The sequence below is a fragment of the Aythya marila genome (assembly GCF_965140915.1).
Source record: "Aythya marila genome assembly, chromosome: 11".
Lineage (NCBI taxonomy): Eukaryota > Metazoa > Chordata > Aves > Anseriformes > Anatidae > Aythya > Aythya marila.
Window position 1 is genome coordinate 8,937,539 of NC_139052.1, and position 27,426 is coordinate 8,964,964.

General features: G+C 53.6%; 2 protein-coding genes across 4 annotated transcripts in view; one reads left to right on the forward strand and one right to left on the reverse strand.

Moving 5' to 3' along the window:
* LOC309882293 (uncharacterized protein) overlaps positions 1-22,654 on the forward strand; it is a 103,044-nt gene extending 80,390 nt beyond the window's left edge. Inside the window, exons 3-4 of the mRNA XM_082769218.1 lie at positions 15,616-15,724; positions 22,565-22,654. Of these exons, the coding sequence (XP_082625344.1) occupies positions 15,616-15,724; positions 22,565-22,602 (147 nt within the window). The 3' untranslated portion in view covers positions 22,603-22,654. The remainder of the gene's footprint in view (positions 1-15,615; positions 15,725-22,564) is intronic.
* Positions 22,655-24,309: 1,655 nt separating this feature from the next.
* Positions 24,310-27,426, reverse strand: part of LINGO1 (leucine rich repeat and Ig domain containing 1) — a 47,121-nt gene continuing 44,004 nt past the window's right edge. For all 3 annotated transcript variants that reach the window (XM_082769632.1, XM_082769631.1, XM_082769630.1), the window contains one exon: positions 24,310-27,198. In XM_082769632.1, coding sequence (XP_082625758.1) covers positions 25,345-27,186 — 1,842 coding nt within the window. In that variant the 5' untranslated portion in view covers positions 27,187-27,198 and the 3' untranslated portion in view covers positions 24,310-25,344. The remainder of the gene's footprint in view (positions 27,199-27,426) is intronic.

Below are 27,426 nucleotides of genomic sequence, written 5' to 3' on the forward strand. Positions count from 1 at the left end.
AGCCTCCCTTGCTGTGTGCTTTCAGCTCCAGGACACACAGCAGAAGTACTGCACAGGTTAGTAGTGGGCAAGGTGATCTCTAAAGGCATCTGTGTTGTTGAGATAGTGCTTATCAGCTGGGAGAGAGGGAAGCAGCGAGCAGGCCTGACCTCCAGAGCACAAATGAGACTAAAACCTCATGGCTGAATCTCTCATCTGATCTACCAGATCTCCCTCCACCTATAAAAACACATGAAAAATCAGTAAATATGACAGCAAGGCACTAGAAAATGCTCAGATGAAAGGCGTGGTAGTAATGGAGAGCAGTAAGAGGGGAGTGTGGTACTGGCAGCCCTGAAGGATGCTCTAAATTGGGTCCTGCGTGATGCTGAGCCACTGCCGCAGCATATGGCAACCAGTGTGGGTTGTAAAGTCTGAGCCCCTCACCGGGTGCCTACTGCCACCCAAAATGGCTCAGAGCCATCTGCTGTGCCTACCCCTCCTCCCACCTCCTGCTGTAGTCATGGCCTGAGCATGTATTTCCTGCTCAGAGCCTTCGTAAGGCGATTGCGTCCTTCTCTTAGGGCGCAGGAGAGCTTGGGAAGCTGTAAAACCAAGTGTTTCATGTGAGCCTTCATGTCAGCAGCATGTTAATGTGTTGGAAATGTTACAGCTGCTTCCTGCCTCCCTCATTTCTTTGGTCCCTCCTGAAAGGTGTCAGGGGTGCTGAAAAGTAGCAGTCCTGAGAGTTTGTGTCCAGGCTGAAATGCCTTGAAACGACGGACAGCAAATGTTTGTTTAAAATTCCTTCTACCTAATCTTCACAGATGCTAGTAAGATAAGATTTTTGCAGGGTTACTCAGCAACGAAAAAATATTTGGGTCAAGTTGAGCTGTTTACATTCATCGTGGTTTATCCATCTTGTGGGGAATGAAACAGTTTCTGAAGTTTTTCCCCTTCATTTTATTTTTATCTCTGTGCTTTGTATAAAAGTCTTCCGTGTGAATCATGGATATTATCATTCCAGTCATGATGAAGGCCTTGTGACATCTCCTCGCTGTGGTGGTACATCAGGATGAGTAAGCTGGTTTGGTGCAGTGAAGCCCAGCTCGGTGTCTCTGTGCTGCGCTTCCGTGGCTTTCTGGTTCTGAGCACGGTGGCCCCAGTTTGTGAACTGCTGATGGAAATAGCAGTAAGTTTAAGCGCTGTCTCCTAATGAGATGCCCGGTAGCCCCAGGTTTCACACGTGGTTCTCCAGTCTGCATGTGAAAATCCTCTCAGGAGAGCAGACCGGCTCTCCACACTCACATTATGCTTTCATGAACTCGTTCTCTTTCTGTGCCTAAGCGAAGGTGCAAATAACAAAATGACTTTCAAAAGTCAATTTCTGCGTTGTATGATCGTGAAGTCCTGATATAGAGTTGGGGAAGATTGGCTGTGCTGGTCGTGTGAGAAGCTGAGGTGGCCACTATGTGGGGGCTGAGTCCTTAGAAAGAAACAGCCCTACTTGGCTGGTGATCATCCTACAGCTCCAGAGGAACATCCTGTGCTTGCTTTCTGACTTGTGGCCTGTGCCCTGGGGACTTGATTGGCCTTGTTGAATTAAAATGGTGGGTTCTGGCAAGTTGGAAACGATCAGTCATGGTTGGAGGAGGCCATCCTGTCTGTCAGCCTGCAGTGCCCACCGGAGGGGGAAGCTGCCTGTCCCTGGGCCTCCCTGGAAGCAGAAAGCACAGAAAGCATCCTGAAGGCACTGGAGAGGGTGCTGCACCAGCTCCGAGGGCTGCCTGCATAACCAAAGCCCTTACCTGTCACTAAAGCTGGTGGATGTTGCCCCAGCGCCTGGGGGGCTGCCTCGTGTGGGGCTCCCAGTGCTGCCGCAGGGCCTTGGCAAGGTGAGGACGGCTCCGAGCACCGCGGGCTGCCGCAGGAGGCGAGAAGCGTGCTGCAGGCACACGAATGAAAAGTAGGTCAGCGGTGGGGAGCAGGTCTCCGTGGGCATTAGCATGCTTGCATGTGTCTGGCAAAGTCGGGGAATGGAAAAAAGAAAACACTTTTTTTTTTTATCCTCTCCTTTCTCATGTGTGCTGTGGAAGGAAGGAGGGGTCTGCAGGGACAGCAGGCCAGATTCTTCTCTGGAGCAAATCTTTGTAGCTCCGCTGATTTAGTTGGCACTTCCCTGATTAATACCAGTTGAGAAACCAGGCTGGAGTGTTTTGTATGCTTGTAAATAATTGAAGACCATGTGAACACAATGATGTAAGAGAGGATGAGAATAAAGCAGAGACTCCAAAAAAAATAAAAAGAGGGGGGGGCTGCGATGAAGCTTTTATGTGGAAACACATTGGCGCCTTGGCTGCGAGGCACTATGGTCGGGTGTGAGGTTTTTCATCGTAATTACAAGAACGAGAGCTGGAGAGCTGTTGAAACTGCGAAAAATGGCAAGCGCGTGTCAGATGGGGAGAGGGAGGCTGCTGCCAGCTGTTTCCCCCTCCCTGCTGCCTGACAAGGTTTGATAAATATGCATTATTTTCTTTAATACTAAAAAAGAGGCCTGGTTCTGGGGAGGTGCTAAGCTGACAAACCTGGAGATGAAAGCCTTCATTATCCAGGGTGAAGTGGCGACAGCACAAGCCTCCCTGGTGTGCTGAGGGACCCAGTCAGTGCTGCACCAATTTGGCGAGCACCAGGAGATGTGACTTGTGGCCAAAATCACTCCTTCTGAAAGACGGCTTTTGATGGCAGGGGCTGGTGTTTGTAGGTGGGGTTGTCCTGTCCTTCCCCCTAACCTGGGCATGCGTCAGGGGTCCTAAAAACATGTGAGGAGTGGGGCTGCCCCCACTGTCTCTCCTGCTCGCCTGTGTAACATGGCTGACAGCTCCAGCTGCCACTTGCAGGGAGGTACGAGGGTAGGAAATCATTTGATGTATTTCAACCTATCTACTTGTGTGACTTAGGGACAAGATTTGAGCTGAGCTGGTGCCCCGAGACCTGGCAGCTGCCCGTGGCCATCCTGGGGAGTGCAGACAGGGGACTGCTGATACCTGGGCACAAGCTTCAAAGCCTGGAGGCTTCCCCGAAGCTCCTTTGGGAGGAGATGGAGCTGTGAGACCTGGGAGTGGACCTGCGGGTCGTGCAGGAGGCTCCTACAGCTCGTTGTTATGCATGAGCTGGTCACCAAGGAGAGGAGCTGTCCGTGTCGCATCTCCTCAGAAGCAGGGAAGATCAAAATATGAATACTTGGAGGGACTTAATATTCCTTCCAGAGATTAATGCCCGAGTTCCGGAAAGCTTCGGGTTTGGTTAGAGCCCGTGGGTGGTGGTTTTTTTTCTCCATCATGGAAAGAAATTAATGTCCCTAATTTCTTGTCCACCTCCTGAGATGCTGAGCAGGACGGTGATGGAGGCAACTGTGAAGCCCCTGGAGCTGCTGCTGCTCTTTGTGCTGGTGAGCACAGAAGCTGGCTCTGCCCGCTTGCAGGAGCTGCTGCCATTTTGTGTCTCGTTTCAGTTCGGCTGTGGGGTGAATTGCTGTGCTTAGCCTCTTGGGGAGGCTTTATATTCGTTCTTCTCTTCTTTGTCCCTATTGTTAGTGTGAAATAAAAGTCAGAAATGCCCATTTTGCTCTGGGTTTGGGACAATGCAACACTAGCTGCAGGTGCCCTCCATTTCTTGGACTGTGGGCATGGTTCAACACAAGTCATTTTTACCTGGGGCTTGGACTCTTCTTGCCGTAATATTTATCAGTGAGCTATTGGCTGCCCTGCAGATCCCTTCCTGCTGCAAGATGCTCTGTGTGCTGCCAGGTCTCGGCTCTGCCGGTCCCTGGTGGGGGCAGCCTGCGTGGCACAGGAATGGAGAGGCAGGAGGACGTGCTGGGTGGCAGACACAGCCCAGGATCACAGGGATGGATCTGAGGGGTGGCAGGAGCAGGAGGGCTGTGCCTCTGAGGGCAGAGCAGAGCCCCAGGCGGGGGCTCGCAGGGTTCTGCTGGGGGTGAAGGTTTGCCTGAGTTTTGGGGTGAGGTGGCAACACTGCCACTGCTGCACCCACCCTGTAACAAACCAGTGGGTATGGAGAACACCGTGTAAAACAGCAGTGCTGTCCCACGTGGGCAAATAGCAGGAATGCACATTTTGGGGAGCCCGCGGGAGGGGGCTCTGCTCCCCTCCCTCCCTGGGCAGAGGTGCTGTGTCTGAGCACTTGCTTCAGGAAGAAAATGAGAACCGGTGGGGAAATGTCAACCAGCAATTGTTGGAGAACGTGATGCTGGAAAAATTTCAACTCTCACCCCACAAACTCATTCCAAAATATATATTAAAGGTTGCCCAGGGAACCTTAATACTTTCAGCAGCGTGACCTTGAGAATTGCCTACAGAGCAAGAAGCTTGCAGGCAGTCTCTGCTGCTGGCCACGAACGGTGCCTGCCCTGAGGAGCGCCCTTCATTCCTCACCTTGGTTTCACTTGAATGTGGCTGCTTTCACCTGAGTTTCCACTGACACCAGGTTTGGTTCACGGACTTATTGCCCCTTGTGAGGGGTGGTCTGCTGAGGCACCTTCACAGCACTGAAATATGTTTGTTTCATAAGCATCCACCAGGGAAACTGAATTTCAAAACCATGCTAGCCCTGGGGGAGTACTCCTGAAAGGACATCTGAAGCAAATGCTGAGCTCTCTGAAAGGCTTTTTTTTTTTTTTCTTTTTATTGCACTGGGACCTAGGGTGCAAAGCTGCCCATTGCAAGAGAGGCTGTGTTCCTGGGAAGGGAACAGTTAGTCCCTGGGCCAAAGGTTTGCAATCTCATTTAAATACATGAAAATGCAGTTGGGTAACTAAATCATCCCATACCATTCCTCAAACTGGCAAAGACTGGACTTCTTTCTAGGGACCGGAGCAAAGTAGCAGCAGCCTTTCTGCAACAGACGTATGGGCATTAGGATGTTGCCTGTGGGGAGAGAGGAAAGCAGCAGAAAAAAATGCTAAAATAACAAGACAATCACAACTTGCAAACCCTTTGTCACATGTTTACATTCACCTCAAACTTCCCTGCAGCTTGCTGTGGACCGTGAGCTCCCATGGGAGGCTCGTTGTGCTGTCACAAGCTCATTGAGCTGTCACTGGCCAGGGCTAGGGCTATGAGGTAAGAGCTGAAGATCTGGCAAGTGAATCCACACAGCCCATTGCTGGCCATAAAAGTGGCACAGGTGGCCAGAAGAGTCAGGGCTCTGTCTCCTTGTGCACCTGCTCACCTGGGCCGTGGCAGCCAGTAAGGCACAGCTCATGTGCTGGTGGAAAGGGTTGGAAGCTGCAGGAGGAAGGTTAAGGTTTGCTAAGATCTCATTCCTGTCCTGACATTTACAGAAACTGTGGCTGGTGAAGCTCCTTTCCATCTTCCCTCTTTCAGATTAAATGTGAACTTCTAAATCTGCCAGGAGGAGCGAGGGAAGGGCTGGGGAATGCAGCTGTCTCGCGCTGACCTCGCCTCATTACCGCCATCAGGACGGTGGAGCTGGGCCAGCAACAGGAGTGATGGATGTCCGTGCGGGTCAAAACCCCCGTGGGAGGGGAGCCGGCGTGCCAGGCTCTGAAAGAAAGATGCTGTTGGCTCCGTGGGATTTGCAAAATCCTCCACAAATGAGGCAATTAACGCTTGGAATAATGTCACCACCACTTTTGTTGAGAGCGGGTGGGAGAGGCTGGCTGCCTGTTGCACCTTTCCATGCTGAGGTCGAGGCAGTGACTGGGGAAGGCAATGCCAGCTTGGGAGATGAGCACTGTGCTCTCGGGACCTGCTCCTCACAGTGGGAAAACGAACCCCAAGAGAGATCCAGCAGCTGGTGGCGATGCTCATCTCTATGTGGATAGGACTTCTGTAGGGATTGCTGCTTCTCCTGGGGAAGCAGAGACCCATGAAGCAGCTGTGGGTCCTTGAGCTTTTTTTCCTGGGCTGGGACAGGGAGTTGGCAGGTTTGGTGCGTGCTGTAGTTCATCACCTCAAATATCTCCCTCACTTCCCTGCTACAGTCACACTTTTCCTGCCATCCCACAGCAGGTAGGGACAAGGCTGGAGGCTGTCACTTGGGCAGCAGCTGGGGCTGGGCTCAGCTGCCCCGTTGATGCTGGAGCACCTCTGTGTGGTGGAGACCCACGTAGCTCCCAGGAGCATGTTAAAGGCTGGGAACACGCAGCTTGGCCCACGGGCTGGAGCCTCCCCTCTCTGCTGGCAGACGGGCTAAAATAGGAGTCGAAACGCTCAGTGCTCCTGGAAAGAAAAATAAACTCCCAGGCAAGTGCCAAGTGCAGCAACCATTTTGGCACGAGTACCATCCCGCAGGGAGCAGGGAGGATGGTCTTGGGATCGATGGGAACATCCATAAGTGGAAGCAGCCCCAGCCCAGGTTATCTGCTCCCACAGCCCCTGGCAGCAGGCAGGCGCCGGCTGTGCGGCCAGAGGCACCCCGCCCATGGTGAGCTCCTCGCCTCCTCCCCACGATGTCTCTTTGCCACTCTCTGAGTGTAAGCACACGCACATCCTACAGCTCTGACGTTATTCTCCTCTGGTTGATGTGAAAGGACTCAAAAATGTCCATGTTAGGTTTTTTTGTATTTTGGGAGTCAGACAGAAAATCTCTACATGGTCAGTGATGAGCAGCTTATGGGAAACTTGAACAACACTTCTAGGAATTCCTCTTATTGCTGCCTGTGTTTAAAATCTAAAGTTAGAAGGAGAAGGGGTGAAAAAAACACAGTTTGGTAGGCTGAGTTCCAGTCTGCGCAGCTCTCCCTGTATGGCTGCAGAGCTCGGAGCGTACAAGTGGGCTCGGGCAGTCTGGCTGGGTGTAGATCTGATTTGGAGCAAGCTCCTGCTCCCCTGCCAAGAAGCTGCTGATCCTCTCAAAGGGATCAGTCATTGCTGGAGCCCAGGAAGAAGCAGCAACTGCACCCAGAGGCCAACCTGCCATGGGCATCGTGGCAGCCAGGGCTGCTGCTGTTTGCGGAGAGCACCCTGGGGATTTGCTCCTGGGCACCCTGATGGAGCTGGAGGACTCGGTGCCACCCACAGCCCCTGCTGCTGCCCTGCTGCAGGCAGCCTGCCCGGCGTGGCAGCTGTGTCAACGTTGGTACTACGAGATCAGTGCCTGATGCTGGCCGCTGGGTGTTTTCTATGAGCCCTGTGCTGCTGCCTGCAGGGCTCTGCCCAGCCAGGTCTGTTGGCAGGAGCCATGCCTGAGGCTGGGAAGGGAGAGCTGCAGCTCCCCATGATCGATGGCAAGAGGGACAGATTGCCCGAGCAGGGAATAAATCTTGTGGGCTGGGTGATATAACAAAGCACTTGACCTTTGCCCTGGTGGTTTATTTTGTAATCGGTGCCCAGCGATTGATTTATGGGATAATCAATCTCTCCCTCTCTCCCTTGCTCTGGCCTTGCCGCTCCCCGCACTGTGGTCCTTGCTTCTGAGCAATGACTCCGGGTTACAAACGGCACCCAGAGATGCGACCACATGCCACTGCCCCCCACTCTCAGAGGGGGCTGCACTATTTACAGCCTTATCTGCCCCGTAAATATTTGTTAGGTAGCTCTCATCCCTCTTGCATGGGCAGCCCTCTCCGCCTTGCCAATCTGCAGTGCTCCTGCCCTGACAGTTGGCTTCCCAGCACCTCCGTTTTCAAGTCCTGCAACAAATAGTCCTGAATGAAAGGCTTTCGTGCCTCGTGGTGGATTTCCCTTACGTAAAGCGGGGCTGGGAGCACCCTTGCTCTCCCCAGAGATGCTCTGCAGCGGGAAGCTGTGGCTGGAGCAGGGAAGCTCGTGCAGTTCATCCCCAGGACATGCACATCTGCTGCATGCTCACAGCATGGCTGCAGAGCCCCAGGGCTTCAGGCAACCATGAGCTGCTCAGTAAGACACGAGGAACCTCCTCTCTGGTGACAATATGCAATTTTTCACCTTCCATTATTTCCCCTTTGTTCTCTTGCACTGGCTTGTGCCTTCCCCATCAGTGCTACTCTGCCTGACAGCTGGATGTGGATGGGGTCAGCTGAGGGGGAAAGGACCCTGGGTGCCGTGGGATGGGGCTAGCATGGGTAGAGGCTGCCTCCTCCTCTGCTGCTGGGTAAATCTGTTCTTGCTGGGCCCCGGCTCCCCTGCGCTCCCTGCCTGGGAGGCTGCCGGGAACCCTGCTGCTCCGCTAGCTGCTGTGTCACCACGGCTGCCCGAGCGATCGATAGAGACCTTGGAGGGATCTCATAAATGCGATACTATAAGGAGTGAGAAAAGAACAAGCGAGGGAGTTCAGCTGTGGCGGACAGCAGGTTCATCCGCTCAGAGAGAGCCCGAGGAAGGCGTTTAAGTGCCAGCTCCAGCTGGAGGCGAGCAAATAAGGAAAGGTCCGAATCTCACCAAGCTGTGCTAGGGGGGAGGCACCAGGGCAAGGCCCTAGGTTCCTGGGGGCTCTGGAAAATACTCCCCTGTTTTAGTAGCATTAAACCTGGGCCTGGATTTCTATCAGAGGCCCATCCTAGCAATGCCCTCTTACCAAGACCTAAGCATCTCCTACCCATCCGTCATGAGGATATGATATCATGCACCTTGCTGTGGGCAGCCGTGGTGAAATGGTGGCACCAGGGGTGCTGTCTGCTTTGATGGGGACCCACAGGATGGTCTGAGGGGAGAGAAATGATAGAAGGAAACTGCTCTGAGCAGGAGGCTGCCGGGCAGGCAGAGCCCGAACCCCACAGTGCATAGGGCACAACTCCATGGCAGGGGGATGCTGTATTTTTGGGGTGATACTGCATGTGATTTGGGACTAGGTTGACCAGGCTTCAGTCCCAGAGGTCCTTCCATGCGCCAGCACCTCAGATCCTTTTCTTTCTTGTGGGGATTATTTCTTTACATCTATTCCAAACTTGCCCTGCTCTTATTTAAGGCCATTCCTTCCTGTAATACATCATCCTTGGTCAGCCTTAAAGGTTGGTGAACCCTGAGGGAAGAACGGAAAGAGTTATAACGTCTGAGGGACTAAAGGTTTGATTTGGATGCAACCACATTTATTCAGCAGCAAATTACATCTTCAATCAAACCAATGCAAATCAGGCTCCCACTTCAGTCTATTTGTTTGGGCTTAGTGAGTGCAAGGGGATTCATTATTTCTTGTTTTTCCTTCCATCCCGCAAAGTCGCAGTGCGCATGTACGGAGTTGCACACTCGAGTCTGTAATAACCCTTTTTCCCCCCAAAGTGTTGTGCTGTAGGGAATAGGTATGGGATGGTCTCTGGACATGGGTAACCCCCATGTCCCTCAGGAAAGCAGCGGGGAAGCAGAGGTTTCTGCCAAGGGTGGCACTGTGCAAGGGAGGCAAAGGGCACCTCGGAGCTGCAATTAGGGCTCGGTGAATAATTCAGGTTTTCAATGGGGTGTCTGAAGTAGAACAGCTGAAAACAAATATATCTGGGAGACTGATGGTGATCCCTTTCCCCTCTCACACACCCCGAGGACGAAACAACCCGTGAAAATCCATTTCATTTGTTTGGGGTCATTTCATTTTGCTTCTTTTCTGTGCATGCTGGCTCATTTCTTGGGTGAAAAGTGTTTGGTTTCAAAAATGGTGAGGAAAAAGACTTTTTTTTTTTTTTTTTTCCTAAAGTTCACATCTGACTTTGACCCGTATGTCTCTGTATGTCTTCCTGATACGACAAAGCCTGAGTTTTGGGGGAGAGGGAGGAAGGTAAATCTCTTTTATGAACAATTTCTTCCACCTTAAGCCCAGTCTACCCTGGACATCTGCACATCAGTCTGTACCTGACACTGTTAGGAAGCCCCTGTGAGCCCTTCTACTGCACCTCGTGCCCTACAAGAGGGTTGGGGACCCATCCATGCCCCACATCATGCCATGGACAGAGCCGTCCTGTGCTGCAGCCGTACTGATTTGGAGCATGCAGGCTCCCAGCATGCAGGGCAGCAGCGTGGCCCAGACATGAAAGCAGCAGTCTTGATTTCCCCCAGGCAGAGGGAAGCTTCTTCCCTTGTCCTCATCCTTTGTTTCGGGAATGGCTGTGACAGTACTTGCTGAGGAGAACTCACTTGTGAGCTTTTGCCTTTCATCTGCTCCAACGTGGCAAAGCAGCGGGGAGGTGAGCGGGTGCACACCACATCCTGCAGCGCTCCTCTGCTGCCCTTTGCACACCGAGGCCCTGATCCTGCACAGGCTTGGACATGGGCTCGATTTTGTGCACTGCCAAGTTCGGTAAAACTTGCCCAGTAAAGCTCACGAGGTCTTTGCGAGGTCTGAACTTAATGGCTGTGAGCGCCGGTCACTGGGCACCTTCCTCTTTGCCAGGCACTTTGCTCACTTTAAGCCCAAATTTCTCTCTGTCCTAAGCAGCCCAGGAGTTGTTTCACTTAACTTTTATAAATTCTCAGCCCTGTAAATATTTCATTTTAACACTGAAGTTACGGACAGTGTTGTACTGAGGAAATTGAGTCCTCGTTATCTCAGGCTGCTCCGTTTGCTGCTGCCCACATTGCTTTCTGGAGGCCGGGCCCCTTCCTGGTGGGTGGCTGCTGCTGGGGCTGGGATTTCTGAGCTGGTGTTCAGGGTTTGCCCCCGATGCCTCTCACATGGTCGGCTCACGGGAGGCTTGGCTGACCTTGTGAGCCCTGCAGTCACTTTTTGCTTGCTCCATGACTCCCTGCCTCTTTCCCCTTCCATCTTTCTCCTTCCCCTTGGCTCTTCCCTTCACAGAAAGGACAACTTTTCTTCCCTTCTACCTTGTACCCCGTCAGCTCTCCCCACCCCATTTCTTCCCTCAGCTATATGAATCTGCCCAGCTCTGCCCCCCTGCCTCCAGCACAGGCCTGGCCCCCTGCCCCACACTTCCCGCTGCTGGTAAGCTCTCCAGGGCAGCAGCCCCAAACGGGCAGAGTATTTCTCTCCTCCCCGTGTCCTGTCCCATTGGCCTCTTGGAGACCTGTCCTCCCTTGGCAGCCCACGTTGTCTCTCCTGCTTTTCTGCCTACCGATTCCCTTGCCGTGCCTGTCTGAAGAGCCTCACCGTCACACCATTAGACACTTGGGCTCAGGAAGGGCTCCCCAGAGCCCACGCTCAGATGCCTTCACCATCCTCCTCCTCCCGTTCTGCAGTCGAGGATCTCTTTCCATGCTCGGTGGGGGTACCAAGGGTTGCCCCGGGCCCATCTTGGTGGTGCCTTTGGCCCGCCTGCCTCGGGTTGCCAGGGGACTGCTGGAGCTCCTCCGCGGTGTCATCGTCTCACGGCTCGCTTCCTGCCACATCCTTTTCTCTGCTTTTGACAAATGCAATCTTCTCCCACTTCTGCTTGTTTAGAGCTCTGCCGTGAGGATCATTTTCCTCGCCTGTCATTTTTCTCGTGTCACCCATGCTTTCCTCGCTGTTGCTGGTTCGTGCTGGCAAGCAGCAGCTACCTGTCCCTGCTCTCTGGGCCGTTCACAGCTCCCCCCGTTAACCCCAAAGCCCCTCTCCACACACGGTGTCTCGCCGCTGCTGACAGCCAGCGCTCGCTGTGTCTTCAGGCATGCAGCTCCTGGAGACACCCTGCGAGAGATGGCTGTCCCGCTGCTGTGCTTTTATGTCAATTCCAGCTGAATTTGGCAGGCAGGGTGGGGATGTGCCTGGGTGCCGGACAAGTTCCTTCTCCAGCAGCCCCGCAGAGAGGCCGGCTTTGCCCCAGCGTGGTGCCAACATGGGCCTGCTCCATCACACCTGGCCTCCTTCCTGGCCTGGGGACCTTCCTGCCCCGATTCTGGACAGCCTCAAGCCCCGCTAAGGGTGAGGGACACACAGGACACGATTTGCTGTTGCAGACACACTCTACCTCCTGGGCTAATCCAGGGCCCAGCCGGGGGTGCAGTGCCCAGGTGGAGCACATGGGTCCCGGTCCACACCACGAGTGCAAGAGGGAGATAAAAACGCATCAACGCCTTCCCCCACCCTTGTGGATTTTTCCCCCATGTTTTATCAGCATTCATTTTTATTTATGTGAGGTTAAAGTCAGTCCGATTTGGAAATCAGCTTGTCTGAGGAGCTCCCCTCAGATCTTATTAGCCTCACGTAGCATTTCTATTCATTTTTGCTAATACCATTCACCAGGCTGGCTGCGGTGGTGGTAACCCTCTCTGTGCCAGTCCGTGGTGGCCGTGAGCCCGGTGGCTGTGGGGCAGTGGTGGGAGCAGCAGGATCTGTCCATGCAGCTCCCGGCTTTCCCACTTCTTCCAGCAGTGGGGAGGGGGCACTTGCTGGCATCCCCCTCCCCGTAGCCCCCCTCGCTGTGCCCAGCATCCCCTCTGCACCTCTTGCTGTGGGCACGGAGGGCATCTCTACCTGCCTGCGTTGGAAACCGGTGGCTGCTTTGGGCAGAGAAAGGTTAAGAAATGACGGGGCTCTCCTTGTAATTAGAGAAATTCCTGGAAGAAGATGAAAAAAAATCCATTGAGGGCTTTTAAATGAGAGATAGGATGCCTGAGTCAGGAAGTCCTTCAGCCGCAGATTGCTGGCGGCTGGAAGCGCGTCCTGGGGCGGTATCAGCGCACGCTTGGCCTGCCTTCACACCCGTCCCCTGGCACTGGCTGCTGGCCCCCACCAGTGAGGATATTGCCAGGGTGAGCCTTCAACTGGGAGCTGCCAGGCTCCGTTCCCTTCCACAGGCGTTGTTTCAGGAAGCCCAGCCCGCAGCACCCAGCGGAGGGGTCGGCAGTCGGCCCCAGGGGGAGAGGTGGTGGCCACCAGCTGGACATGCCCCTCTGTGCCATCAGCACAGCGAGCAGCTCCCGAAGTGCCTGGCACACAGTCACGGCCACCCCGCCTCTCCCCAACCTTCGATTATTTATTGGAGTGGTTTGATGCCGGGTGACGGTAATTAAAAGAAGAAAAATACACACAATAAAATGATTTCTAAAACGGCAACGTGCTGGATGCAGCGAAGCAAGGAATGTATTAAATATTTATTGCCACTGGTCTGCTGGGGGGAAAAAATAGAATTATTTAGCCAGGGAAAAATATTTTAATTATTTAATTTGAGAGGAAGCCTCCCCCACAGCCCTCCTTAGTACTGAGCCCCAGACAAATGTCAGCACAATGTAAGGTTTGATTAAAATCTGAATGGGACAAAGGCCTGGAGATTGAAACATGGGATGAGGAGCTGTGCGGTTGCTGTCTGAGCCCGAGGTGCTCCTGGCTTGGCACAGTGGGTCCATCTGTGGGATCCTGCATCTCACAGGGGTCCCTTTGCCTCTCGGGGGCTCGGGGTTGCAGCAGTGCAATGCAGTGAGTCCTCCTCTGGCAAGGTGGTGGAGGAGAGAGGGAATCGTGGTGGTGCAAAGGAGCTTTTCCTCTGTTAGCCCATCCTGTTGCAGCTGTAGGCCTTTGTCCAGGGAGGGATCCAGGTGAGGGATCCCAGGATCACAGGGATCACAGGAGCTTAAGGGATGCTCTGGTTGTGGTCTATGGCCTGGCGAGAAAGCTGAGCTATGCAGGAGGTACTTTTCACCTTGGAAGAAGATCCGTGACACCTAAAGACATCAGAAGTTGGTAGAAGGGTGCGGTGTTTCAGGAGCAGTTTTTTTCCAGATTTTTTTGGCAGCAGTTACCCAGGGCTGTGCTTCACCTGTGGGAGCCTGGGCTGCGTCGAGGACTTGCTGTGTGCATCGATACCTGTGGGAGATGGCAGCACGTTACCACAGCCCTGTCTGCAGCTGCACCTCTGGGTGTGCGGGTTGCTCTGAAGAGCTCTGCTGGGCTCCCCCAGGTCAGCCCCGGGGCTGCCCGAGCCCCGTGTCTCGTGGCACTATGCCCTGCAGCACCATCCTGAGATGCTGAGAGCCTCCGCACTGCACTGGGGCAGGCGTCCCTGGCGGCTGGGGCTGAGGATCCTCCAGCCACGTACCAAAGATGCAGCCGAAGCATGGGGTCTGGCAGCAGCTGATTGTTTTCTGCCAGAGGAGGGGCTGTGATTTTTTCCCCCGTGTCTCCGGATTGACAGTCTCTCATTATTAGCCCCCTGGAAGCAGGCGCTTTGACTGAAAGAGCCATCCCAGCCTGCGCTGTAACAATCAAAGCGGCTCAAGAATAAACATGGCTTGGCAAAAATAAACACAAATTGCAATGCTTGCTGTGAACAGCGATATCCAAGGGAGCAAACATCAAATGAAGGATTATCCCTGTTTGCAAGGAAGCTCTTCTAGCAAGAGATTGAATAAGGACCAGCTGCAGCCCAGAGCAAAGGGGGCTACCAGGAGAACCTGCTCGTGCCATCAGGAGTGCTCCTCTTTGAAGCTCGCCTGGTCTCCTGTAGGCAGTGTCTGGTTCTGCTTTACATGCTCTGTTGGCTGCTCAAGCCCCTGAGCTCTTCGCAGCTCCCTTCAGCTTGCAGCCAAAAAAAAGATAATAATACACAAGGAGAGGAACTGTGTAGGAGGGAGTAGAGAGCCTGGGGAGAGCCTTCCCCGAGGCTGGCAGAGAGGAGTATTTGGGCCAGGTATGGGACCAGGCTGGGGTGGCTGCCAGCAGAAATGCTGGGCTCCTACACGAGCTGAAGGAAGGCCACATCATCCAAGTCCCGTGGGAAGTCTTGGGGTAAAAGCCCCAAAGGCAGCTCTCAAGCAGCGGCTGTCCCCTTGCTGCCATGGGGAGCGAGCAGGAGCAAGCCTCCTCCCCAAAGCCTTGTGGAGAGGGAGCCCGCTTGACATAAATCAGACCGGGAGGCGCAGAGGTTCCATAAACAAGCTTATTTTCTGAAGCCAGGTCCCATTATGTTATCTGTCACTTTATTGGGGTTTCTGAGCCATTTATTTTTATGTATATACATCGGAGCTGGTGAGCCGGCGTTGGCCTGAGAGTATAAAGCTGACAAGACACGGAAGTGGCGTGTGAAACCTGTCAGCAAAGCAGCCGCCTGTGAAATGAACACAAGAGCCGGCTCCGAGGCTTTTATTTACGGGGATCTTGGACAACACGTGCTGGAGTGGGGGGTCCTGGCACCCCCATGGTGCCGACCTGCTGCCAGCAGGCTCGAGCATGGGCTCAAGGCAGCTGGAAGTGAGATTTTCTTCCTAAGGAGCATCTCAAGGTGTGGAAAAAACTTTTGGCCAGCATAACCCACGTAAAGAGGCACATTTTCTTGGTATGGAAGGGAATGAAAAGAGTTTTTAAACACGTTGCTTTCCACTGTTGATCTTGGTTCTCTTCATTTTTATGCTTTGGTTTTCCTTCTTGTGTCTTTAAGGTAGAGTCAGTAGAAGAATTTGGTCTGAAATGGGAAAATCAGAGTCTCTCCTGCCTGAAAAATGCAGGGCTTTTAAATGCTTTTGAAACTTCTTTTTTTTTTTTCCCCCCCCCCGGTTATTTTACCCCCAAAGCAACATTTTGTCAAACTCGATAGTCTTTACAGAAGCCCAAATGAATAATAGTTTCTGTCATATTCTAGGGGGAAAATATTTCGATCAGCATTTTTTCCCCTTAGTTGCAGCAAACATTTAGGATGCTAGATAGTTTCATGGGTCATTGAAAGCCCTAACGAGTTGTGTCTGTTGTTATCAGAGTGACGGTACAAACACAGCCCCTGCGTTGACGCTGTGCTGACCTCTCTGTATTCCTCTGTTGTAGCTCAGAGCGGATGTTGCTGTCGTGGTCTCATCCTTTGGTGGGAGAAAAACACCTCTGCTGCTGGGAAAAGGCCTCCTGGAGCCTGTGACTGGCCATGCTGCATGTCGAGGTTGGTGCTCCCTGGCTACTCTTTCCAAACTGTGAGCCCGGATGAATGAGTTTGGGCATCCTGCGCCTGTCCTTTCCATCTCATTGACACCCTGGCCGAGCCTGGCACATGGTATTTTCGTGGTAGAGAGCAGCGTGGCGACGTGCCACCCCAGCCCGGGCTGCCTTTCAACGACCGGAGATGAATTTTATGGCTTGCACTTGGCAGGGGAAGGGGTCAGCAGAAAATGCTGTGCTGCGTGCCAGCTCCACTGCTGGAAGGAAAGCAGGGCCATGCAGGGCTGGTCCTGCATGAGGCTGTCTCTGACGTGTAAATCCTTTCTTCTGCACGCTCTGGCAGCAGAGCTGCTTTCCCCAAGCACCCCACTGGTGTTGGAGCATTCTTTGTGCTGAGGCTGCTGCCAAAGTGTGGTTCTGCCCAGGTCGAAAGCCACGCAGCCACGTGCAGCTAGACTTGGGAAGAGTGCAGGAGCTAGAAAACAGGTTGGAACCAGCTATTTTGGGACACATCTGTGTGTGGGGGTGGATGTGCTGTTTGACAGGAGTAAGAACTAGCAGTTTAATCCAGACTCCCACCCTGCCTTCGTGCTTCATGAGCAATAGCAATGTGTCATCTTCCCAGAGCCATTCAAGAAAACTCATCCGGAGCAGCTGCGTGCCTCGTGGGTGCCCCTGGAGAGCTGGAGGCCATGGACTAGGTGGCATTTTTTGCCCTGAAAGCAGCAAGCCCTGACCCATCAGTAGGAAGTTTTCCAATGCTGCTCTGCTGCCGGATTGAAAGCGAGTGGTATTAAATTAATCCTCAGCTTTCTTTCTGCTTTGGGTGAGGGACACGTTTCCTTCCCTGGCTTGTCTCACAAGCTCTTTCCCCAGCACATCCCGTGTCAGCCTGCTGCAGGAAGGGCCTTTCCTCCCTTCTCTCCCAGGAGTGCAAGCAGGCAGCTCTGCCTGATTGATCAGCTGCCTTCCAGCCTGGATCATTCCTCTGCAGGTCTGTCTCTCACCTGCCTGGGCACTGCTAAATCTTCCTTGGAAGGAACAGCTATTTGTCAAGTAAAATCGGAAGGTTTGAGCCTCACGTTCCCCAAGGCCACTTAGCAGGGCTCTGCCTGTCTCTGGACACCTGTTTTTCTGCAGCAGAGTGGTACAAGTGACAATTAAGGCTGTGAAGCTTCTCTGGAAAGAGAGCTGCCTTCATCCTGCTCGATGTCGGTGCCGCTGCCATGAGCTCTCGTGGTGAGCACTGAATGCGTTTTGCCCCCACCCCTACAGCCTGGAAAGCTGCAACATGCCCCAGGTTTGCCCTCCGTGGAGCGACGTCTGTGGTCCACGTGCTGTCACCTCCTTCCTTTGTGCTGCTCTGCACCAAGCCGCTTATTGACTAGGAGCATAATTGTGCTGCATCATGTCTAATTGGTTTGCTCTGTCGCTCTCCATTTGCTTTCTCCGTCTGCACCCTCCCCGCTCTCTCCCTGAATGCACGGAGCTGTGAGCGTGAGCGGGGCACGAGGCCACCGTCCTGATTGCTGGAGGAAAAAAAAAAAGAAAAAAAAAGGCACCCGACTTCCTCCTTTCTTCTCCTAAATTCAAATGACAAGAAACAGAGGAAAACAATTTTGCAAACCCTTGGCGGAGGGCCAGCTCTGATAAAGAGCCGTAATTAATCTCCCCAGCTTTATTAGAATATCATTACAATTAACTCAGCAATCTTGTGTTGATCAAAGCCATTGTTCCCCGCAGAGCAGAGGAAGCCAGTGGTGAGTGTGTGAGCCTGGGCTGTGCCGTGGATGCAAGCACCTAGAGCTGGCTCCTTGCTGCCAGCTGAGCGGCACTGTCCTGCTGGCAGCACCAGCACTGGTGGAGGTGGCTCAGGGTGTGGCCCCCGTGTCCTGCCACTTGCAGCTCTGATTTTTTTCAGCAGCTCTTTTCTTGGTGAGCTTACACAGCCTAGATCCCTCACGGGCACTGGGCGTGTTCCCGATGTAGATGCTTTTGGGTCCAGCCTTTTCAGCAGTGGGTTTTTGCCTTTGTGCGTGCTCACACGGAGCTTCTCGTGCCTGCTTCCTCGTCTCAGCTGGCGACACGGCTGCTGCTGCAGTAATCCAGCCAACAGCAGCAGAACGGTAAAGACACCAGGGGAAACATTTGTGGGAGCCACATTGTAAAGAAAGGAGAGTTGTCAAAATGAAGCTTCATGAGCTCTCCAGTTAAATAGCCCGAGATGTGTGCTATAGAAAAGCAAGGAAAATGAGCACTGTTAAACTACCCCTTTCCTCCTTTCCAAACTGTTCTCTTAATATCGGGTATTTATCTGTAATTTAAGCCTGTGATTAGTTTTATCAAAAAGATAGTTCTGAGGCAGAGATCTTAGCAATGATGAGGCGTGTGTTTGAAGACAAGCACAGCCACACTTGCACTGCAGGATGAAGATGTAGCTGCTGGCTTCCCCGAGCATCCATCTGTGGGGGCCCTGTGCCAGAAGGAATCTCTGGGTTGCACACACCTCAAAACATGCTCCAGTCTTCCAGGGCACTTCTCTGCCCCCTGTGAAGGTGCTGGGTCCTCTCAGATGCAGGTCATGGGGTGAGACAGTTTGTTCACCTGGGGTGATCTGACACCTGGGGCTCTGACAAAGCTTTCTGGCTCACTGGCAGCTCTGGGTGCAGGGATCTGCAGGCACCTGGGACACGAAGATATTTTGCAGTTTTGCCTCAAGAGCAACCCATCGGGCTCGCTGCAGAGCGGGGTGAAGAGCCTGCGTCTTCTTTCTGATCTGCTCCTGCCTCTTTCTGCCTGGTAGCAGCTCTCTGCCAGGCTGGAGCCATGCCCAGGAGCTCTCTTCGTGCGGAACCAAGGAGGAGGTTTGTTTGCTCCAAGGCACACAGCCTGGCGCTGCCCAACGTAAGAGCAGGATTGCACAGGTGGAGGTGTTATCCCTAGGAGGGTTATTAGGGTTGTTCTGTATTGCCTGGGCCTTCCCTCTGCCGCGGGCACCTGGATTTAGGGTGATCAGGGCTGGATTAGGAAAAATAAAATAAAATTAAAAAAATAAAAAGCCATGAAGGCCACGAAACCTCTGATGGCAAGGGTTGTGTTTTCACGTATAGGTCCTTTGCTGGTCTGTCCCTATGCTGAGAACTTGTCCTTTCCCACTTTGTCTGCCAGCGCCCCTCACCATGGGTGGTGGCAAGAGGGGTGGGCTGGGGACAGGAGGAGATGCTCAGCACCAACTTGGGGCCCATCGAGAAGTCATTGCTGATTCCAGGAGGACACAGTGTATGCCTCGGCTGGGCCCAGAGAGAGCAGGAGTTGGGGAGGCTTTTTTGAAGGGATGAAAGCAATCCCTCTGCGTGCTCCATGCTGCCTCCCCCAGGAGGCACCAGACAGCAGGGCGGCTGGGGGCGTTGCTCAGGTGTGTGAGCGAGGCGCAGGGGCTGAGTGTCAGCTTGTTATTAAATATCAGCACCGAGTGACAAAACTGTGCGGAGCACTTCAGGCACAGATGAGGGCTGGAGGAGGGATTGCTCGCAGCGCGTGGTGAAGGTCGGAGGCTCCTCGCTCTGTGCTTCCTCCTGCTCGTCTTCCAGGCACGGCTTTCCAGGAACCATGGGGGTCCCTTGGGGTCTGCAGCATGCCCAAGCATGGGTCCCCAAGCTGGCCTGTGCATGAGGCAAAAAGAGGGTCTGTGCAGCCCCCAGATCCTCTTCTCCCAGCCTATTTAAGAGCTCCAGGAGCAGGTTCCCACCCCGTCGCAGAGGGAAGGGGCTCCTGGAGCATCTCTTCTACCCAGCGGAGGTAACTGGAAAAGAAGTTCTGCAAACAAATCTCGGTGCCCGGGTAGCAGCAGAGCTCTGAGGAGGAGCTGGCTTTAGGGGCAGGAGCACAAGCTATGAACAGAAAGCAGGTGTGGAAGAAGGGGTGAGATGGAGGCACAGGCACCTCTGGTGAACGTGCCCGGACTGGGAGCTGAGCGCTGTAATCATCGGCTTGGAGCACTCACAGGCCATCAGCAGAGTGGAGAGACACTTCCCCATGTTTATTTAAGGCGAGATGCCCTAGTTTTGTGCTTTCAGCGGAGTCCCTAATTATCCCTCGGTCTTTGTAGTGAGCTAATTGGTTTTGCAGCACTCCAGGCTGATAGGCTTGGGAAGCACAGGCTGGAGGGACGGGGAGGAAGAACAGGAGGAGGAGGAGGAGGAGGAGGTGGAGAGAGCCGGTGGGAGGTGTTGGGCTGGCTGGGAGCGGGGCAGGGTTTGGCGAGCTGTTGGATGGTGCCCTGGGAAGGACGATGGAGGAGGGCAGAGCCACGGTCCTGTGTCGGGTGCACACAGGGGAGGACAGCGACTGCTGCCCAGCGAGGACAGAAACCCCCTAACCAGTTATGTGGCTGCTTCCTCGGGCAGCTCCCCGTGCTGGGGACCTGCTAACTCTTGGCCTTGCAGAACCAGCAGCGTTTTCTGACTGTCCCAGCTCTTTTCCAGCTTAGTGATGACTCCAGGGAGCCCTGCCAGGGGAGGCCAGCCTGGAACCTGCCATGTGGAGCAGCTGGTCCCTGAGCTGGGTGCTTGCCTGTTCTATATTCTATATTCCATATTCCATATTCCATATTCTATATTCTGTATTCTGACCGAAGCTGGTTCTTTCCAAGATGAGGTACTGTGCCCTGATGATCAATGTCACTTTGCACAGTCCGTGGTGCTCCTGCACACGCAGTCTGCTCCGCTGTGTGTGTGCATGGATGCCTTGTTGCTCTCTGCCATGCAAAACCATCCAGGCTGTGCTCCAGAGCCCATGCTGGGCTCCTCCACCCCGGCCATGAGCCTGAGGAGCACAAAGCCCTCACTTCTGTCCTTGCTGTCGCTGGGAAGCTCCCCGTGGCCACCAAGTGCAGCGCGTGTGACAACTCCGAAGTGCCCAGGTGGCAGCAGATTTATTAGGGTGTTATCCTCCTAGTGCTGCAAATGGTGTCATCTGTCTTCTAAACTTTGCGCTTGATTTCAGGGGGAGAATTTAGTATATCCAGGTAATACGCTGTAGTTTTAGCATATGATAAAGCCCTGCTGGGAAGTGTAGTTTTATTGATTTTGTTATTAAAGTGCCACTGGAATAAATTTGCTCATTTGAATGAAATGTCTTATTACCTGGATTATAACAGGCACATGATGAGATCTCTGGAGAGGCTGGTCACAGGGAGCTGAGGCAGAGCACCAGACGGGGACCCACGGCTGCCACCCCGCTTTGGGTCCCCCCAGAGCCCCCAGCTCCTGCCCAACCCCCCCGAGCAACTCAGCTGGCAAACCTCAGGAGGAGAACAAACTGCAGCTGGTCACAGTGGCGGGGACACCGTGTTTCAGCCGAGGTTCGTATTGCTTCTCCGATCCTCTGCTCAGGGGAGAGCGTTGTTTTAAAGGGAACGAGGACAAATCTCTGTTACGGGGCAGTATTTCTTTAGTACCACAAGTAATGGGGGTGGATTGGGAAATGAACCGTTCCCCATTACACCAGGACCTAACTGCACAGCCCGTGCTTTCCAGTTAAAATTTGATTGCCTTGAATCCTGAGGATTATGGAAAATAAGAAAAAGGCCTAGTAAAATTTATGGCTTTTAATCATAAACCGATGGAATTGCAGTAAATCTATCATAAGCATGCAGATGTGGACGCAGACGAGGGAAGCAATAGGCTCGCCTGTTCTGGGGGGGTGAGGAGCTGCAGCACCCACAGCAGGGCTAGCTGGGGGGGAGCTGCCCCCCACCATCTCCTCCAGGGTGCTCAGCACATTTCTCCTCCGTGTCCCGCAGGGCCCTGGTGTCCCCGACCTCATTGCAAAGGGGTGGCAGGGCTGGAGGCACGTGGGGAGCGAGGGGGGTGAGGTGGGAACCGGGGGCAAGGGCGGGATGGTGGGGGGGAAGGGGTGGAAAGGGGGAAAGCAGAAAAAGGGGCCAAAGCTGGAGGTTTTTCCTCCTCCCCTCCGTGCTGCTGGGTGGGCAGGGAGCAGGATGGGTCCTGCCGAGGGCACGAGGAGGCAGAGGTTTGGGGGGGGTTGTGCAGGGAGCACACGTGTGGTGGGAGAGGAGAGCGCCGGGCAGAGGGAAACGACAGGAGAGACACGCACAGAAGGCAGAAGGTATTTTATTTAATAAAGAAAGAAAGAAAAAAAAAAAAGAGCAATAAGGAATGAAAGAGGAGAGAGTAAAGAACTGCCTCTGAAGAAGAGATAAGAGAGGAGGGTAGTTAGTGGGAGAAGGAGCAAAAAGAAGTGTGATAAGGCCTGATGGAAAGGGGAAGGCAGCAAGCAGCGGCGAGGAAGCTGGGGAGGCAAAGGGCTTGTGCCTGGGGCTGGGTGGTGATGGTGAGAGCCTGGGGAGCATTGGCAGCTCTGGGCAGAGCTGGGCACTGATCCTGGTGGGGAGGGAAGTGCCAGGGGCCGGGTGCTGCCCTCAGGGTGGGACGTGGCTGTCCCCTTGTCCCCAGCCCGGCTGCATCCCAACACAGTGCCCATCATGGGGCTCCTGGTTTTGGGAGCAGAGGGGGGAAGGCACCTCCCACAAGCTACCTCCCCTCCATGCCCTAAACACATCTCCTCCTGATTCTTTTCAAGCTGTTTCATAAAGCACTTTGTATTTCTCCTTACTAAAAAAAAAAAAAAAAAAAAAAGAAAGAAAAAAAAGAGCGAAAAATGCTGCCTGGCTCCAACACACAGCCCATGGTTACCTGAAGAGCTGTGGTGGAAGTCAGCCCCTGCTCTCTCATCCCTGATTAAACTGCAACAGAAACACTGTGAATTTCAGCACAGAGGAAAAAGAGAGTTTTTTGTTTTTTCTTTTTTTCTTTTTTAATAGCCATGAAAATTGCTGAGCTGAGATGCTGGCCACTCTAAGATGCTTTTCTTCTGCTCCATCCATCTGCTTTAATCACATGGTGAATGAAAAAAAAATAAAAAAAATAAAATATCCAGTTCACAAAGCATCGAAGATTAAAAAAAAAACACAACTGCAGGTAACAAACTGTGTGCAGGCGGCAGAGCCGCGGAGCAGCGGGCGAACTTGCTAATGAGGGCCTTTGAGGTGTAGCTCAGGTGGCTTTACGGGGCAGGGAGCAGGGACGGAGGGGCTGGGGGTGCAGGAGGGCCCTGGGGCTTTGCAGGGATGTGCAGAGGGCAGACTTGCCTTGGGAGCCCCCCGTGTGATGCGTGGAGTGGGCACGGGCAGGGGGCTCGTGGCAGTGGCTTGCACGGGAGAAGGAAGGCTTGTGGGGTGTGTGTGCTGGTGTTTGGTGTCTGGGAAGGGGCTGAGAGAAGTCGTGTGATAGCACAGCCAAGCCCTTTTGCACAAAGAAAGGATTTTTCTCTCTTTTTTAAAGCTTCTTTTTAACAGCAAAAGACTTGGTTCCTCCCTTTGCTTGCTGGGATGCTGCTGTATGCTGCAAATACCTTGTTGGACTTGGATATTAGAGCGTGTTTTTTTTTTTTTTAATCTGTGTGTGTTGAATTAGCTCTTTTAATTACAGCATTAAAAAAGGATAACTGGAGTCAATTAAAAAGCTCTTCCAGGCTGCCAGTGTTAATAGCTGTCCAGGAACACCGAGACCCCCCTCCACCTCTCTGCCGAACCGCCGAGTGAGTTATTGTCAGTCCTGGCAGCAGAGCTCAAGCAGCGATTTCTGCACCTTGACTGAGGCTGGGCACGGCTTGCTGGGCTGTGCTGGGCTTGGCATCGTCCTCTGCAGGGCTGAGGCTTTGCCACAGCCTGGCCCCTCGTCGCCTCCTCTCCTAGGACAGCGCCTCTCCCAAACCGTGCCCGGGGGCCATCAAATGGGATCTGCACCTTGGATGGGGCCGGGAGCACCTGCCTGCAGCTTGTGAGTTGTTATTTGTGGTTTCGTGTTGAGCTCGTTGAAAATGATGGTTAAACACAGGTAGGGGGGAGGCTGGCGAGGAGGCTTTTTCCTTTGGTTCTCTTTAAAAATAAAGCAAAAGGCTTCAAAAAGGGTTCGGCTTCAAAATTGCAAAGGAAGGATGGGTTGGAGAGGAGGAACTCAGGAATCAAGCATCTGAAACCTGCTGTGGGGAAAGCAATGCAAAATGTTTTGTTTCAAGGTGAATGGAAAGCTGAAACCAGCAGAAAATCCCCCCTCCCCACGAGCACAGATGTTTCAGGCTGGTTTCTCTAGATTAGCACATTGCTGGAAGAAAAGAAAATCCATTCTTTTCTCTGTCGGCACTCCAGGTTGCTGTCGCTTATTTTTTATCACGTTGTAGTGACTTTGATCTCTGAAGACTCCTTAAGTGCTTTACAAATCAAGCATGCAAATCTGGGCTCATCCACCTCTGAGATGCCGCCGCGGCCGGGGCATCCTGCCGGCGTGGTGCCACGCTTCTGAAAACCTCCAGCACCCCATGCACCTGCATTACGGGGACATTTTGTGCTTCCAGCACGGCCAGGAGCTGGTGCGAAGGCCACGGGGCTGTGCTGGGGTCCCTGAGTGGTGCCAGCCCTGCTCCTCCCATGCAACGGAGGTGGCTTTCACCCCACTGTGCACCCAAACATCTGGGAAATTGCCACAAACCGACCAGGAGCAGCTGAGCTGGTTTGATGAAACGGGTTTTATTTTCAAAGCTTGACTTGAAACACCTCTTTCCCCATCATACTCTCTCTGCATCACTCTCTCCCCGTGTGTTTGCCCTCCTGACTGGCAATGCCACCAGGGACCCCTCCCATTTTTCTTTTCCAGGCAATGCAGATCTGCCAACACCAAGCACCAAGGGAGGTCGCTCCCAGGACCAGCCACCATGCTGATGGGCACCCTGGGGCTAGCACGGGGGCAGGCAGCATGATGGCAGCCTGTATCCCCCCCGCTGCAGCCCCGGGCCCCTTCTCCTCTGCCTTGGGCAGCGCGGATGTGCGTTTATATATGCATGTAATGAAGCTAAATTCCCTCTAGGGAGTACCGAGGGGGCCAGGGCACTGCCTGCTTGTGCTGCAAGGTTTGAGGGCTGAGCTCGCCACAGAAGTGGGCGTTTGGGGAATCGGCTGGAAAAAATACAGCTAGTCCTCAGGAAAAAGTCCTCATCTCGTAGCGAGATGGCTGGGAAGTACCTCCGAGGCGAGAGCGTCAGAGGGCAGGAACGGAGAACTCGCCAGTGATACAGAGCTGGACAGATCAAGAAGTCAAGATTTTGCATTCCAACTATCTATAGGAAATAGGGTTTTTTTATTATTTCAAGTTTTCATAAAAATCCATAATTATTGAAATCAAAGTTACAGAAGAAAGTTTGTAACTTTTTATTGATTTTATTTCTTTTTTTTTTTTCTTTCTTTCCCCCCCTGTTGTTTTTCCCTCTTGGAGTTATATCTGACACCAGAGTCCATCAGACAAAGTCTTTACAAACACAGGAGTCCTGAAGATATCGGCTGAATGTTTTCCTGGTATAAAGAAGAAGAGGAGGAGAAAGAGGTGGTGACAGTGCGGGTGCAGTGGGTTTGGACTGGGACAGAGGACGTTGTGAAGGAGAGAGGTCGGTATGTTTGTAGCAATGTTTTTTTTTTTTTTAATTATTTTTTATTTGTCCATAGGTTCTTTTTTTTAAAAAAAAAAAAATTATTTGCAAATTGTTGCCTGGTTAAATCATTTTCATATTGAACTTGCGCGGTGCATCAGCAGAGCTGATGCCCGCGTCGGACTTGCGTGGCACGTACTCGATTTCAATGTTGTGCTTGGTGTTGCCTTTTCCCCGGCTCCACAAGAAGAGGAGCACCAGACAGAAGAGCACGACGCCCAGGAAAGAAATGAAGCCCATGGTGGTGGCGATGATGAGAGTCTTGATGTCAAAGGGGAAAGGCACGGTGGCACGTGTGCTGTTGGCATCGCTCTCGTTGGGCTGGTTGGAGATGAACGCGAAGGTCTTGTTGGGTTGGTGGGGCCAGTCTGGGGAGTAGCTGCGCACGTGCAGGTGGGCCAGCATGGTGTCGTTGCCACCCGCGTTGCTGGCGATGCATAGGTAGGTGCCGTTGTCCTGGATCTGGGCATAGCGCACCTCCAGCGTGCCGTCAGGGAAGACAGTGAGCCGCCCGTTGGTTTTGGTGGAGATGAGGTGCTTGCGGGGGGAGAGCCACATGATGGTGGGCGGTGGGTCCCCATCCGCCCGACAGACGAAATGGACCGTGTGGCCTTCGTCCACGAAGATCTGCTGAGGTTTACGGTCTCGTATCCGGGCTCGGCGGCAGGTGAAGTAGTTGGGCAGGAGGACGTCGGGGAAGTCTTTGAACTCCTTGCCTTGGACGAACTCGGGGGTCGCGCAGGTGGGCTGCTGCTTGTTGAAGTTCAGCCTCCATCGCCGTCGGAAAACCCACAGCAGCCGGCAGTCGCAGGCCAAGGGGTTGTTGTCGAGGATGAGCGTCTCCAGGTTGCCCACCGAGTGGAAGGCCGACTCCTCCAGCGTGGTCAGCAAGTTCCCCGACACGTTCAGGATGCGCAGGTAGTTGAGGCCGCGGAAGGCAAAGGGCTCGACCGTGGTGAGCTGCCCTCCCACCAGCTGGATCTCCTGCAGCCTCAGCAGGTCGTGGAGCATGGAGCCCTCGATGGTGACAATGGGGTTGTAGGAGAGGTTCAGGAAGCGGAGGTAAACCAAGTGCCTCACCGACACGTACGGGATGGACGTCAGGTTGCAGTGGGTGATGGACAAGGAGGTCAAGTTCAACCCATAGAGGCAGTTGGACGTCATGGTGTCCAGGTAGGGCCAGTGGGAGATCTCGAGCACCTTAAGCCGGTACAGCCTCTTGAAGGAGTAATCCCGGATGGCGTTGATGTTCAGGTGGCGCAGCCGCAGCACAATCAAGCCGTGCAGGTGAGACAGGGCCTCTGTGGGGATGGAGGTCAGGTTGCATTTCTCCAGGGTCAGCTGCTCCAGGCTGTTGAGGCCGCTGAAGGCCCGGTGGGAGATGTAGACAAGGTCGTTGTCCCCCACCTCCAAAGACTTCAGGTTGTACAAGTCCTGGAACATGTAGTCCAGGAGGATGACAATTTTGTTCTCACTAATGTCTAGCTTGGTAAGGTTGCTGAGTCCAGTAAATACCCCCAAGGGGATCAGCTTGAGTCTGTTACTCCTGAGCCCCAGCGTCCTGAGGTTGAAGAGGTTGTTGAAAGCCCCAGGTTCAATGGCACTGATAATGTTCTCGTTTAGCTCCAGCTCCTCCAGGTGAGGGTAGTTGGCAAATTCATCCTGGTTGAGGGTCTTGATGCGGTTCTTGCCCAAGTCCAGCAGCCTGGTCTCGGTTGGGATCCCCTCGGGGACGACCATGAATCGCTTCCTGTGGCACAGGACAGCACGCTCCTGGGCAGAGCACTCGCAGCGCGGCGGGCAGCCTGTGGCAGAACCGGACAGGATGGATCCCAGCATCAGGAGGAGAATTGGCTGCCAGCAGGCCAGGATTGGGCTGCGCATACTCGCCTCCCCAGCTACCATCCTATCGCTCACCTGCAGGCAACGGGAGAGAGAGCAAAGCTGGATGTGAGCGAACGGTCAGCAGAAGCATGGCAAAAGGTGCTAGAGCCAACATCACCTGGCGAGAGCAGAGCTCAGGGGGCACGCGGCCCTGATCCAACAGATCCACAGACATGGGATGAGATGGGGTGAGAGGCCTGCAGGGGGGCGGAACTGCAGGGTGGGCAGCGGGCCCTCCCCCGCTTCCACTTCACAAATAAA